The 16265-nt window shown below is 38.9% G+C and overlaps 2 protein-coding genes across 2 annotated transcripts; both read left to right on the top strand.

Moving 5' to 3' along the window:
* The first annotated feature begins 14 nt into the window (after positions 1 to 14).
* On the top strand, positions 15 to 2309 carry tmem167b (transmembrane protein 167B). The gene is made up of 3 exons (XM_077602321.1): positions 15 to 181; positions 1026 to 1157; positions 1602 to 2309. The coding sequence occupies exons 1-3, from the start codon at positions 172 to 174 to the stop codon at positions 1682 to 1684; spliced, it is 225 nt and encodes a 74-aa protein (XP_077458447.1). The 5' UTR covers positions 15 to 171; the 3' UTR covers positions 1685 to 2309.
* Positions 2310 to 3062: 753 nt separating this feature from the next.
* On the top strand, positions 3063 to 15647 carry mapk14b (mitogen-activated protein kinase 14b). The gene is made up of 12 exons (XM_077602317.1): positions 3063 to 3498; positions 8104 to 8233; positions 10549 to 10607; positions 11134 to 11245; positions 11626 to 11655; positions 11844 to 11891; positions 12125 to 12239; positions 12321 to 12392; positions 12949 to 13028; positions 13130 to 13208; positions 13759 to 13932; positions 14024 to 15647. The coding sequence occupies exons 1-12, from the start codon at positions 3383 to 3385 to the stop codon at positions 14089 to 14091; spliced, it is 1083 nt and encodes a 360-aa protein (XP_077458443.1). The 5' UTR covers positions 3063 to 3382; the 3' UTR covers positions 14092 to 15647.
* The last annotated feature ends 618 nt before the right edge of the window (positions 15648 to 16265 follow it).

The following is a 16265-nucleotide window of genomic DNA, read 5'->3' as shown; positions in this document are numbered from 1 at the left end:
ACCAGGGGGCAGCCGCGCGCGTATCAGTCGTAAAGAAGTGAAAGAAGGGCTTTGAAACCGGAAACGTCAACCTAGTGACTTCGAATTCAATTTTGTTACCTTCCCTCTTCCTAAGGAAACGATGGCTTTTTAATAGGCTTTTCGTACTGTCGATAAAAAGCCACTGCCAATATGACAAATGGTAAGTGTTGTTCAATCAAACGCTAGTTAAAATGTCAACGACAGTTAGCTAACAAAAGCTAATTTTAAGTTAGCTGTGGACGTGGCCCGGGAGCCGTCATTTCACAGTCCAGCTGAGACTGCTTGGTCTTTTTGTCAAAATAAGGCATGCTCTCAAGTTATATATTTAAATCACACCCGAACGCTGAAAATGAAACCATCCAGTGATTGACGCAGACATTCATTACTTAGGTCAAGGCTACGTAAACCTAGTAACTATGTTTAACCAATTGATAAGAACAGATGCTTATTGGTTTACTGAACAATCACCCTAAATAGTTGCACTTCGTGTACACGAACAGCCTACTAAATAGTTTTAACGTACGTAAACTGATGTAATTACGCTGACAGCTTTTGATAGTAAGTTCAATTTTGGTTTGCACTTGTGCCTCAAAGTTCTGATCCTTTGGAGTTTTGCTTTTTTGTGGGTACCCCCCAATAAACATTCTAGTCTACTTTAACCATTACCGTGATTGATTGTCAACATTTGCCCAGTGACTGACTGGCTGGCTGTCAATCAAAGGCAGGGGTGGCCAAGTCCGGTCCTCGAGAGCCCCTATCCAGTCTGTTTTCCATATCTCCCTCCTCTACCACACCTGAATCAACTCATCAGCAAGCTGTCCAGAAGCTTGATACCGATCTTGATGATTTGATTCAGGTGTTAGTGGAGGGAGATATGGAAAACAGAACGGATAGGGGCTCTCGAGGACAGCACTTGGCCACCCCTGATCTAAGGGGTACTCCACCTTTTGAAATGTCTTTTTTTGTTTCAAACAATTTCCCCCTACTGTCCCCATGGTCCATAGTGTACTCTTTCGATGGGATCCTGGTGTTTGGGCTGCTCTTCATCTGCACATGTGCATACTTCAAAAAGGTACCTCGCCTCAACAGCTGGCTGCTCTCGGAGAAAAAAGGAGTATGGGGAGTCTTTTACAAAGGTAGGGAATGAAATCTACTGTGACATTTCATTTCTCTACGCATACCGTATACTGTCATTTCTGGATTACCGAGTGCACTCGACTATAAAATGCATGTTAATACGTTGTATTTACATAGAAGGTTGCCACACAGATTTAAATAATCATAAATCTGTCAAGCTACTCATGGTTAAACATATGCTTGTCCTCTTTCTTTTGTAGGAGCACCAAGCATTTTCGTCTTAAATCTTGAGTGTTGGCCGTAGTTTGCCTGAGTCATGGCGTAAAAAAAGTTATAGTATCCATATAGCCCTATAACACTATATTTAAATGCCATAATGTCTTCCTGAAGCATAAAGCTAATTGGCAGTAGAACAAAAGAGTGCAAAGCAGTTAAAATAGTTGTATATCATAATTCTACAATACTTATAATTTGTAAATGCCTTCTTTTTAATCTCTTTGTAGCTGCAGTCATTGGGACACGACTCCATATATCTGTGGCAATCTCCTGTGTGGTCATGGCATTCTATTTGATCTTTCTGAAATGATGGCACCAGAAAGGATTGGGAAGATGTTGGATTGACGCAAGCAGATGCTGGACTCTTGTGGTCCTGCGAAGTCCTTTTGGGACATGTGGTGGACTAAGTGAGCCATGACGTCACATGCTTCATGGACTTGTTTTCAAAGAGGAGTCTGTGCTGCTCCCTACTGGTGACACGGTTAAATAAAGTCACCAAATACAGATGAGGTCATTCCGAATCCACACCTGTTTTAATGGAGAAACAGGTGGGGAACTTGTGCTTGTCGTCTTCGTTCACATAATTATTTATACTGAAGCTATGGCAATGGGTCATGGTGTATTTAGCCTGTACAACATTAATTTAGAGTAGCTAAGTCAGATCAAACTGAGAATGATTAATTTGACATTTAACAATTACAACAATTATTGCAACTTTCCCTTTTATTTTCCTTAAGATCTTGGGGATTTTAAACAGTTTCTTACACTAAACAGCTCAGTCCATGTAATTGCTTACTGTATGATAATTGTTTATAAGTCTGGAATTACATGTCATAAATGAGATTTTGTATAAATGGGTGTTCAAATGTAATTTAAAACATGCTTCGTTACAATAAATGAGGATAGTGGTTTCATGCTATCATTCAGAGAAGCTACTGGGGAGTAAAATTGTTTGTACAGGATTGATCTAGAATTACAACATAAAATGTCACCAGTCAGACATGGCAGATTGGTTTAAATGTTTTTAAGGCAACAATGGTTATCTTCAGTCGTCCTCAAATAATACAAAGATCAGACACGCAGAGGGAGAATGCAAAATAAATGAATAACGTGTTTTCTAACGATAAAATAAATTGGACAATTAAAGGACATTTCTACTGCCGTGATTATCATCTTTTCATAGGTGTTTAAACTGTTTTAAGTTGTTTGCAATTAAATTTAGCTTTTAAAATAATACTCAAAATTTGCTCAACTAATGGTTAATTAATGACATTACCATTTTTATAATGACGTCACCTTACAGGTGACCAGCGGGGAATTTCCCGTTCTCTGCATTGCCACTAAGGGGAGCCCCTATAGATATCAGTTCTAGAGCTAGATACATCATGCGCACAATAAGACAACCATCCTCAAACTTTGAAATAGCTATAAATGACTACATTTTCAATCATTTGCAAACGTCTTTTTTCCATTAACCTCATAGAAGTGGTAAGTTAATTTTTAAACAATCTTTTTCCCCAGTTCTAACCTGAGCCATAGTCAAGTTATTAAAAAAATAAAGCCTCGTCAACTCAGACGTTTTGCATCTAGCTTCATTTTTATGTGGCATCTATGGAGCTGACCTTGTTTACGCGATGACACCGAAGTTCTCGCGAGAGCTCCGTGCCGGGAGCGCGCTGTGACCAAGACAAATACGCGCTCACGTTTCCGCATGCCTAGCAGAACACGAAAGAGGGCGAACAATCCAACCGTTGCTCGCACAACCGTCCCCAGCGCTTCGGAAGAGGAACTTAACCCCGGCGAAAAGGTGCAAAGAGCTTCCGAGAGCTTTCTTTGGAACCCATTTTGCACAACGGGGCGCCCTTAGTTACCTTCCGTTGGCTTCCAGAATAAGCCTCAGCTTTTGACCAGTTATCACCAAAGAGTAACCTAGTCTCGTTGTGGGTGCCACTCGGGGAGGAGAAGGCACAAGTTTCCCCTCGCTGCGGAGTTATCGAAATCCGCAGGAATGTCACAGGAGAGACCCACTTTTTACCGGCAGGAGCTCAACAAAACAATGTGGGAGGTCCCGGAGCGGTACCAGAACCTGTCTCCCGTCGGATCTGGTGCCTACGGTTCTGTTTGGTAAGCATGCGCATTCCTGAACCTTTTCGTAATGGTGAAAATGGAGCGTGCACCCTCCCTGGTTACTCATCCTTTTAACACCTGTGTCCCGAATCGCCCAAGTTCCGATTGTGCAGCTTGCTATAATCTTTCATGTGCATGGTGCTTCATCCTTTTCATGTGCTATTCCAGTTTAGGACACTGCGATTGTGTCCTAAGCCATGCTGTACTTGCAACAAGCTACCAATAACACCAATGCAACGGCGCTGTGCATGCATAATGCATTTTTCCAGTTGGGTGCAGCTGAGCTGCAGAGCACCAGGAGGTCACGTGGTTTGCTGTAAGTAAAAGTGGCCCCCTCGTGCACAGTGAGGGCTTTGAATAGGAGGGCTGAAAAAAAGAGCATGGTGATGACTCTAGAATGATGTCACCCTATGGAGTACACCCATGACTCACTGTCCCAAGGTGAGGTGCAAAATTCTTAGTCATCACAAAATCCTCTCATGGCACTTCAAGTAGTTCTGTACTTAAGCTTTAGTTCACTTGATGCTCGGCGTGTAGGGAGTGACATCATTTTGCAAAAAAACTTTGCCTTCACACTCTGAGATGCTGATTTCTTCTTTTGAGGTTACATTTTACAAAATCTGCCTATGCCTAACATTATGTACATATGTGAAGCAGTTTGCAATGATTTTTTTTTTGCCTCAGATAAGTTGGAGTAGATGGATGGACGGATAGAAACAATTTGCTTGTAATTTGCTGTTTTGGTACACTGTACTTGAGTAGAAATATAGACACTTATAAAACTAGCTGATTTCAAGCCTTTATTTTTACGTCAAGTGTTAGTTAAAAGAAATCATGAAACCTGTTTTGTTAAAGGAGTCACTCCCATCCATTTTCCATATTAGTCTCCCAACAGTCACTGATAAGTAATATACAGTAACAAATATTCGTTACTTTGTTACGTCATACTCCTAGACCATATTACTGTGTAACCGTTTTTACTTATTTATTTTTATTGGAATACAAGTAGAAAAGCAAACATGGCTGGTCCAGTGGTGTTATCATTGCTGCCTTGCTTTAAACCTTAAGCACACATGGCTAGAAATGAGAGAAAAATGGACATGCCTTTTTCAAGTGGAAAAACTGATCGTTGCAAACTGACGCAATTATAGCTGAGACGGTGTTTTGGGATCGAAAAGCTGCAAAATTTGCACTCTTTTCACAACCAGTAGAATACAGAAGTTTTTTGGGTGGAAAAAATGGATAGTAAGTAGGCATAAGGAATAAAATACAAATAGTAATAATTCTATGCTGGAAACATTTTTGACACTACATGACAAAACAGATGGTATTGACAAAGGTATTCAACATTTTTGCTGATTGCTACAGATGTATACCAAAGTGCTTTACAGTGAGAACACATAAGACAAAAGCACAGATACAACAACTAGAAGAAATAAAAAAAACTTCCTGTACATTCCCATATCCTTTGATGCTTGACATACACACAATTTGTACTGCAAACTGTTTTGGCAGTATCAATGTGAAGGATTGTGTGGATCTCCAAGGTTACAAAGTGCAGTATGTAAAATTGTCAACAGCACTCAAAGACAATATGATGTTAGAACATGAGCTAAGTGCTTCCATTTTCTCACCCCACATTTCTCAGCACCATGTGGTCCACTTACAGACGCGCAAGGCAAAGCCACGTGTGCGTATTAAATCTTCAGTCATCAATGACACCAGATTCCTCTATTTCTCACTCTGTAACATTCTTTGCACAGTCTGATGTTGGTCATTTTATAAAATTATCATTTTGACTAAGTAGATAATCGTCATCATATTCTGATTATCACTGTGTGTTAACGATTAGAGCTACGAAAAAAATTAGACCAAGGTTTCTAAATGTGGAACCCAGCAGCACATGATGTACAGAGCATCTTTGCTGATGCACAGGAACAACTTGTTCTGCTTCTTGTTTAATTGCCTTTTGTATGCTATGATAGTTTATTTTTAATTGTCATGCCAGTTCTGTTAGTTCCTGTCATAACCAAATGATATTACTGTTACCAATAACAGTGAGTCCAATTTACTGCAATTGTTCTTTCCATTGTTAATAAGACAAGGTGAGACACAGTTTAGACTCTTGTACATATTGCAGTTTATTAAAGTCAAAGATATCCATTTTGTGTGAAAATTGACTTAAAACCAGTTTTCATTTGATCTCCATTATCATCTCATCTCATTTTCTGAACTGCTTTATCCTCTCTAGGGTGGGGGGTGCTGGAGGCTATCCCAGCTGACTTGGGGCCAGAGGCGGGGTACACCCTGAATTGGTGGCCAGCTAGTCGCAGGGCACAAGGAGTCAAAAAACCATTCACGCTCACCCATACCTCTAAAAGTTTGTAACACAAGAACGATGTGTCATTTGTTTTTCTTTATACATTGAAATTCATTATCTCCTTGTTCTCTGATCCATGTCGTTTTATAGCCACTCGCAATTCTTTTGATGGTTGGAAAAATATTTTAATAATTTCATTTGCACTGCACTGATTTAGTTATCAAATATGAATTAAATATGTCAACACATAATTTACATTTGAACAGACTGCACAGCCATTTTTGTAGTGGGAAAGGTTAAAAAACCCTGGCTTACATCAGATTGAAGAGATGGTTGTGTGTGCAGATTGGATTGGATAACTTTATTCATCCCGTATTCGGGAAATTTCATTGTCACAGTAGCAAGAGGGTGAGGATGCAGAAATTGGAAAGGCATTTTAGACATAAATAGATGGGTAATAAGTAAGTTAATAAATAAATACATGAATAAATATATAAATAAATAAGCGTGTTGCTGATGTCTCACCTGAAGATCTTTTGCAAACATAAATAAGATGTGAAACTTGCTCAGTGGAACTCTTGTATCCAGCCAGCATTCATTTTCATGACTACCAGGGGGAGGTTGTGCCATCTTTTTAGTTTGACAGCAGTTTCGGATAACTGCAATCTAATCTTCGGTGAGGCAAGTTCAAGGCTGTTCAGTAGTCATTATGGCAACAACAATAATGCGTGCTTGTTTTTCCAGGAAGGGGAGGACCTCTTAAGGAAGGTGCCACTCTTTAGTGCGACATAGTATACTTTTAGATGGGAATTTGCTAACAAAAGGAAAAAGGTGTTATAACATCCATCCTTTAGCAACGGGTTCTTCCATATCATTTTTCCTTTTTAACTTTTATGGCTGCTTTGGGCTCAATTTTTATTACCGACTAATTGAATGCTGTTTGCTCAGGCCTGTCTTGTTTGTTCTGTAGCTCACCAGTACTTTTAAAAGCGCATGCTGCTTTGTACATTTTTTTTTCCAAATTGGTTTTCCACAAAAAGGCGAGTCAGGTTTTGTGAGGCTTTGAGACATAAAGTTCATTGTTTGTGTGTGATTATCTCACTAGTGCTGAGGAGCGGAAGAAGAAAAACATTCCTATTATCTCACTGTTGTTAATGTGGCTGTTTTGGAACATCATTCAGTACAGTGACGCATCTCAATAAACTGATGCCAGCATTTGTACGTGTTCACATCGCTCTATTTTTGGACACATGTAGTGAAATATAATTGAACTTTCCGGTAACACAGACTGGGTCTCTGGTGCAGATAGTTTTGCAGTTAAGATTTCAATGCTAAATGTGAGTGTAAAGGTTCCCTGCTCTGTGTCTGAGCGTGTGCCTCGTCAGACTGCGCCAGATCTCTTAGTCTGTACGTAATGCGGCATAACCAGTCAATCCAGGAGGAATGTGAGTTATTATAAGAGGGTCATGTTGCCTTAGTTATTGCAGGCAATGCAGGCCATCCCCATCTGCCTCGTGTCTTTTCTTCTGCTTTTATTGTCTTCATTTGGCATTTTGGAGTTTGTGTTCCACTTTGGCTCACTCATTTTTGTTTTGGCTTCTTTTTGATGATATCGCTGAGAGTTGCACAAGATTCATGATCCTGACGCTCACAGCCAAGGATGTTGCCCACTTTGGCAGACCTCTTCACTACAGTTAAAAGAGCAATAGATAGTTTTCTGATTACAAAATTGGTATGTTTGAATTGGTCCAGTCATTTTTTTAAATCTTTCCTGTCTTGGTGCTTTTTATTGTTGTGATGAAATAAAAAAAAATATATATATATATATTCTATGTACTGCCCTCATAGACATAGTTGCAATCAATAAATCATGGTATTTTCACACGGGTGTTTTTTTGTCTCTTTCCATGATTGTGAATAAACAGCTAATCCACCGTTTTGTGTTTTTGCTGCTTTTCTGTCTTGATTTGATTTGGTGATTCTTAATGATCCCATTGACTTTGATTTGCTTTGTACTTTGTGCTTTTGCTTTGTTGTTCTGCGGCCTTTGCGACTGTACTGTCTAACTTATAACTATGCCTTTTCTTGCTGCTGTCACAATGACATTTCCCGAATACGGGATGAATAAAGTTATCCAATCCAATTCAAGAAAGGAGTTGGAAAATGAAACTACAGCCAACATCTTTTCATCACACTTTGTTGACCCGGTGAAAATGTTGATTGATATTCATGTTGTTACAGTGACCATTATACCATTTTCCACTTTGTTGTGTGTCTTATAGTTCAGCGTTTGATGTGAAGACGGGGCTGAAGGTAGCAGTGAAGAAGTTGTCCAGACCTTTCCAATCCATCATTCATGCAAAGAGAACTTACAGAGAGCTGCGACTGCTTAAACACATGAAACATGAGAATGTAAGTTGCTGATTTTTATTTTATCATTTACTTGCAAAATTGATTCGTTTGGGGGCTCAAGGTAAGTGAGACAGAATCTGTATCCATAATGTAGATGATGATCCTACACTGGTACTTTACCTCTATTACTACGTATAGTTCTTTGTTTAGATATTCTTCCAGCAATATACTGCATATAGATATGCTTCTGATGATGTGTGGCAAAAGCAATTTTAAACCACTGCATGTATGGGTTTTTTAGCTAAATCACCTGCAGACGCTTGCCCACACACTTTTAGACTGACTGTGCTACTTCCACATTGACCACTTAAAGTTACATAATCACAGTAGCTTCTCAAACAACTCTAGGCAACGGATATATGCTGCACTGAAAGTGATTTATGAATAGTTATTCCTTGCAGAATATACAGTCTATATCATTGCATTATCACATTCATCTGTGGCATTAGGGGAACTATGGGTGAGCCGTTTATACTAGTAGGCTCTTGCTGAAGAGGAATGCTAAAGTAATGATCTTCACTTGAAATCTTGTTGCAGAACTGCACTTCCTTATGTTGTGAAAAGGTTCCGTAGAGAAGCAGTGTCATGACAACACTCGATTTTGGCTTGTCTGCGCAGGTTCCCTGTCAGAAACAACATAACATAAGCTTTACAAAAGGATTTCCAGTGTCTACAAAAGCTCTTTCCTTTGTGTCATTGCACAAAATGAATGTTCTTGTTCGGCTACTCTTCCAACAGTTGACTGCTATTTCTACTCGGCTCACTCTGTGCCTTCATAAACAGACGTCATATCAGACCCGATTTCTTCGACCTCTCAAAAGAGAAGCGCACGAAGTATGCTTTACTCAAGAACCAGTGTGTAGGGAGCTCAGTTGCCAACCAAAGTACTTGGATGCATCTAGTTAATGATTATTTAACTCAAGTGTTAAAAAAGTGCACTTTAGGCAATGCTATAGTTTTTGTAGTGCACAAAGGCATGGTGGGAAGAGTTTGGTGCGAAAGCAATCTAGAGCCACACTACACTGTTGCATAATCAATGAGTATTTTACCTCACAGGTTAGCGGAGAGCCACATGCACCCATCAAAAGAGCCACATATGGCTCCTGAGGCATAGGTTCCGTACCCCGACTATAACAGACATTTTGAGGCTTCGTCTATGACCTCACAAATGGTCCTCTTGATGGACAGAAAAAAACCCACTAATATTTTGCAGAAAGTTTTCCTAACAGATTTTAAGCTGCACAAGTAGTTTACTTTCTGTTGTATCGTTCAGCCTCAAAAGCAGTGTGAACTTTAATAGATGGTGGGCCGATCTGCAGCTGACTAAACAAATGTTTGTTGGCCACAAGATGAGAGAATATGGCATGTGTGTACTTTTTCTTCAAGCATATTGACATATTCTTTCATCATAATACACAAAGGTATATCCAGTGTTTTGTTGTCTACGTGTTTTAAATTCATCAGTGTTATATTACTTAGCTTTTGTTGTACAGTCAAAAAGAGAGATTCTGTTTTCCTTCTGCTGTTGCCAGGAGACTACTAGGTTTTTGAGCTTGGAAAGCTAGTAACGACCAACCAGAGATTTGTTGTGACTGTAGCCTACCAATCAAATCTGTGGGTGGACTCGCTGTGAGCAGCTATGGCACAGATATGTTTTTTTCATTTATAATATTGCACAGTACTTATCCATGCCACTCTTTTGGAGGGGGTGGGGGGCCGGTGGGTCTCGATTCCACATCCCCATATGACCTCCTTCGTGGCTTTTCATGAAACACAATTTACTAATGTAGCGATCGCTAATATAACAATATTTTGGTATTTAAAAATATATGTAGTAACGTTTGTGGGTGAAGCGGGATGAAGCTTGTTGCACTTTTTGGTCTCTGTAGCTAAACGTGAGGTCTTTCTTAAACGTGTGCGTGTTTTCTTCAGGATTCTGATTTGTGTTGTGTGTCAAGTGCATGTAGAAAATTTGCACACCACAATGACCATATATATAAATATATATATATATATTTTTAGGTGTTATGATGCTATTAGACAACCAATTTTAATTTGTTTCTTGGCTTGGCTGTAATATAATATTATATACTGCTGATGAATAGCGTTCATCACAGCGTTATTATAAATACACTGTGTATTTCATGGAAGAAGAATACTTCCTTCCTGGCATAATGGTTTTGTTTGCCAAACCGATTTTATATGTTGGTTGGTAAGCAAATTAAAATCAGGATATTAAAAAAAAGCTCTTATGGTGTTCTATATATAATGTGTGCAAACATGATCTTTACCCCCTCTTTTTTTCCGCCCTTCAGGTGATCGGTCTGTTAGATGTTTTCACTCCTGCAACAAGCTTAGAAGAGTTCAGTGACGTGTAAGTCAAACTGTGTTTTTGTTCATCACTACTGTTCAGTAGAACACAGTATACCTTTACATATAGTGTTTAAGATAAAAGTAGGTTAAGCAGATGCACTTTGCACATTGGAATTGTTTCCATGGCAACAGCCATCTGGCACCCTGCATTTGGGTGCGCATGCAGACTACTCCAATGAGTGTGTACAGGGTCTCTGACGTCATGGATAAGTGGGATGAAGCTTGTGGTACTTTTTGGTCTCTATAGCTAAATGTAAGGTGGTCTACTTGTTGACATGCGTCAATTACATACACTTAGGCCCACTTAAATAATTAGCCTTTTGTAGATGTTTTGCAGTGTTTCTAAAGAAAGCCCCCCCCCCTCCCTTTTTTGGTTTTGTTAAAGTACATGAATTATCATAATAGCCAGTAGATATTATTATGAAGTATACTTTCAATAAGTGCTTAATGCAATGTAATACGGCAAGTTGTGGGCTACAGAAGCAAGTTTGGTTGAGTCCTTCAGAGTGTCTGGTTCTGTTTTGCAGCTATTTGGTCACCCATTTAATGGGAGCAGACCTCAACAACATTGTGAAGTGTCAGAAGCTGACAGATGACCATGTTCAGTTCCTGATCTACCAAATTCTCCGAGGACTTAAGGTTGGTCAAAGTAAAGACAAGTAGTCAAACAGATTGTTTTAATGTTAGCATCAATTGATTTATTACAGTTGAGCCTGTGAAGGTCAAACACAATTTTCAATAAATTGGCTCAAATATATTTGTTACACTTGGATGTAAACCTAACTCTAGTCCATCTTCATTTATGCTGCAGGAGGATATTGCTGGATATTCAGTGTTTTTTTTTTAAATATTTGGTTAAGATACATTCTAAAGGTTTTGCCCCTGCACAGCGAAATACTTTTTCTTCTGTAACCGTAGCACATGGTTGAGCACACAACTGAGCTCCTACTAATGACACGTTGAAAATGAAATCCAATTCAGAAGCATGTGAGTTCAATTCATCCTTATTTTCTTTGCAGTATATCCATTCTGCAGACATCATCCACAGAGTAAGTACTGGTTCTGTTGTATAACTACTTAAGAAGCACGGAGATCATATTTCCACCTAAAGCATATGTGTCCAATACTGCTTGGCCCACTTAAAGGGATAAACACAGCATCAAATTTCCTATGTTGTTTGTGTTGTGATGCTACATTGTCGTTGCACATCACTGAGTTTATCTTTTCTCCTCCCCAGGACTTGAAGCCCAGTAATCTGGCTGTAAACGAGGATTGTGAGTTGAAGGTGTGTGGCTATTGAAAACTAAGTACTGTCAACAAACTGCTGTATAACCACCTGTCACAGGTTAGGTAACTGGCTAATCTCCGCAAAAGCATACTTTTTGTTACAACTCTTACATAAAAGCACATTTCGTTTACGGATCAATTACATAGCGCATCACAAATTAGATTCATTTTAATGTTTTTTTTTTAATCTTGCATTTCTTCTGCTTCTCACAAATGTTTGGCACATTTTAGATTCTGGATTTCGGGTTGGCCCGGCACACTGATGATGAAATGACTGGCTATGTTGCTACTCGGTGGTACAGAGCTCCAGAGATCATGCTCAACTGGATGCACTACAATATGACAGGTACACAGATTCAAATGTTATGCCTTGTGCTATTGTTTTCCTCTTTTTAAAAAAAAAATATATATATATTTTTTTTTTTAGTGGACATCTGGTCAGTGGGCTGCATTATGGCTGAACTTCTCACCGGACGAACGTTGTTCCCTGGCACTGATCGTATCCTTCCATTCTACTTCAACTATCAATCTTTTGGATTGTGGATAAGTTTGAGGTCGAGAACACGCACCAAGTATGTACTGTATACGTCTGCACTTGTCCTAGGTAGAGACTTGTCAAACTCGGTCGGAATCAATGGTGTGTGACTGAACTTCTAATGAGAGCTGGAAACAACTGTGCGTGCGTTGATGAGATAAAAGTCCCATGCGGTTTATGACTCAGTGATACAACTATTGTCTCTGTGATACAGTGTATCTTTCTCTTTCCCTGCCACCGAGCATTCCACGCACAGAAGCCAAATGGAACATTGCTGGGGTACAGAAATGCAGATGACAGTAAAAAGCATCTCAATTACAAGCCATTCAAATGAATTTGTTTATTCATTTTCCGTTTATTCGACGGTATTGTATTCTCTTTAATGGATGCTATGTAGTTGAGAGTGGCCCATTAATAAATGAAAATAGGCTAAATGGAGAGAGAGGGAGGGTGATGAGACAAAGTTATTAATCATCTAAGTGAGTGACTTAACCAGTTCTCTTAACTCAAAACACCATAGATATAAACCAGTTGCAGCAGATTATGCGCCTGACGGGAACGCCGCCAGCATCCCTTATAAGCAGGATGCCCAGTCATGAGGTGAGGCTTCTGACGTCCAACATGCGCGTAGATCCATAATACATAGTCAGATTTCATTTTTCCACATCACATTATGACTATTTTATTTTTTCCATTTATAGGCAAGGAACTATATCAACTCGCTTGCCCACATGCCCAAGAGAAACTTTGCAGATGTATTCATCGGCGCTAACCCTCTGGGTAAGTTTTTTTTAAATTATATTTTTTAAGGAAAACGTTCATTCATTCTGTTCTTTAAATGCCTCACTGTGTCCCTCCAGGGGAACTTACTTGTTACTGTTCAGTTAAACTGTTCAGTGTCAGTCTGCTGGGTAAAGTAGCCAAAAATAATTATTACAGTATTTTGGAAGCATACTTCTCAAGAGATAAAATAACACAGGGAAACATTATTTTTAAAATTTTCTCTGCCATTTAAAAAAAAAAAAAAAATCTAATTTTATTTTTGTTGTTTTTGACATCCGGTTATTTTTTTCTGTATTTTGCTTTAGTTTTCATGCAATAATCTTATAGTTCGAATAATGTCAGAGATTATTTTTATATTTTCTTACTTAATTGTCAACAATAGCTTGTTGTGGCTAACTGACTTTCAAATACGGGAAAACCTTGGCAGGTGTGCAGTACGCCCCAGTTCATTCACAATGTCGCTATTGTTGGTCTTAAAAGGGATATTAGTATTTCAATTGTGAATGAATGTATAATATAACATCAAACATTGTGCCCGGTGCTCTAGCTGTGGACCTGCTAGAGAAAATGCTGGTGCTTGACACGGACAAACGAATCACGGCATCTGAGGCGCTGGCTCACCCTTACTTTGCTCAGTACCACGATCCGGACGATGAACCCGAAGCAGAACCTTATGACCAAAGCTTCGAAAGCCGTGAGCTGGAAATTGAGGAGTGGAAGAGTAAGGATGCACATTTGCTGTCATTGGGAGGCAGTTCCTTATAACAGAATGTGTGCTTTAAGTATTTCTCCTCTTTTAACCTGTTCAATAGGATTAACATATGAGGAGGTGGTCAGCTTTGAGCCACCATCATTCGACAGGGATGAGATGGAATCCTAAGGAGATGGAGGCACATATCCTTAAATAGAAACACGCTTGGACAAAATCAAGAAAATCTGTGCGTGTCACTCGACCAGACTCCACACACCCTCAACACCATCACAATGTTCAAGTGCCTGCCATCTTTAAATCTCCGGGTGTAATTTTCAGGGACTAAATTTGACTGTGTTGTGTTGTTCCCATCCCTCAACATTTTTCTGTTTTGGTTGTTGTTGTTGGTTAGTTTCGATACAAACTAATTATTTTGTAAGATTGTTTTGTTTATTATATATATTCAGAGAATTGGAGCAGCTTCTATTTAGTTGGTAATGAAAATAATAATCGACAGACAGAATTGAAACATTTTCAGGAACTATTTATAAACTGTATCCTCTTCAAGTTTCATATTTTTGTACATAGAAATGTTTTAGAATAACAACAAAAGCAGTGTTTATAGTTATATGTATTTCAGACAAGCCAGTAACCGTATCGGACCCATAGTATGGATGCTGTGATGTGGCATGAAAGGAGATTTCCTATTTAATGAATACAGTATGTATGACGCAATTCTACAGTATATGTAACAGTTAACACTTTGTTTTGATTTGATACAATGGTCCATCTCCTAACATCTTTACGTATGGTTTTCATACTTTTTCAGCTTGTTCCCACATAACCCGTTAGCACTTTAGCTCCCACACATTGTTTGAACATATTTTAACATTCTACAGGACCACTACGGTATAATATGTCTCGAAGTTTTAACTGTTATCCATCCCAACCCAAGATGACAGTATGCTTAAATCCTATTGCTTTGCAAATAAGTGTTCATTGAATGTTTTATGGATGTCAAGTTGTCTTATATTTATGATCTTTTCTTATGTTTTATATATTGATGTTACAGAATGTTATTTGTTAAAAAGAGAAAAACAATGTTTAAAAAAATGAAGGTTCACTTTATTCATGGGAAACTCCCCTTCACCAGAAACCCAATGTATTTTTTAATAATCAGTGTTTGATGGCTGCAGTTACCTTGTATCAGAGCTAAAAAAATTAATAATAAAACAATTCCATTGTTTTAAAAGCACAGGTCTATTGGGCTGCCAAAATTTACTGCCCCTAAACATTCTACATGTTCAGTACATTGTCCATAGAAATATTAAGAAATATCATTTCCCAAATAAGTAGTTTTCTTAGCGGGTGATTTTGAGATTCCAGGTTAGGGGTGCACAATCTTTCTCTGATGTTTAATTGTCTGATTTCATGTATAATTTGTGTGTTGAATCAAGTTCTCGTGTTGTCATTTTCTTTTCCTCAAGGAATGCTTGAACCACAACTTTTATTTGGATCATCACATTGAAGGGCACATGTTCATGGGCTTATTGTGTATTTACTCACTGGATGCTGAAGTCTCATGTTGACGACTTTGATTGATAGGATAACAATCCTTCTCATGTCAACATGTAATTTGATTATTGCTTTTGCTGGCACCACTGTTAATTTTAAGGTATTTCTTACATACCTATCTGTAAAATACAACCATAAGAAAATAAAGACTATTTTTGGAACTGGAAAAATGTCCACAATTGTTGCAACTTTATACATTATTGTGTAAAAGTCCTGCTGCCACGAACGAAGACAATTGAATGTTTATACATAAACGTTTATACCTATTGGAATGGCTTACATTAAATTAGATGGATAGAAGAGGTACGTATTAAAAGTAAGTATTATTTAACTACACAGTTTAAAAATGCATTTTTTTTAACGATTCAGTGGTTTGGGCATCAAAGGGTTAAATATTGATGATTCAAAAATAGGTTCTCGCATCTCCTCTCATTTTCTGAACCGTTTTATCCTCATTGGGGTCGCGGGGGGTGCTGGAGCCAATCGTAGCTGTCTCCGGGCCAGAGGCGGGGGGCACCCTGAATCGGTGGCCAGCCGATTGCAGGGCACAAGTAGACGGACAACCATGCACACTCACACCCATACCTAAGGGCAATTTAGAGTGTCCAATCAGCCTACCATGCATGTTTTTAGAATGTGGGAGGGAATCGGAGTACCCGGAGGAAACCCACAAAGGCAAAACATGCAAAACTCCACACAGGTGGACCGACCTGGACTTGAACCCAGGCCCCCAGAACTGTGAGGCCTGATGCACTAACAAACAGGTTGGTTATTTTAAAAAAACGTAT

Source organism: Stigmatopora argus, chromosome 6 (assembly GCF_051989625.1).
Source record: "Stigmatopora argus isolate UIUO_Sarg chromosome 6, RoL_Sarg_1.0, whole genome shotgun sequence".
In the NCBI taxonomy this organism is placed as follows: Eukaryota; Metazoa; Chordata; class Actinopteri; order Syngnathiformes; family Syngnathidae; genus Stigmatopora; species Stigmatopora argus.
The sequence above is the reverse complement of the archived record's forward strand: the minus strand, read 5'-3'. Positions and strand labels throughout refer to the sequence as shown.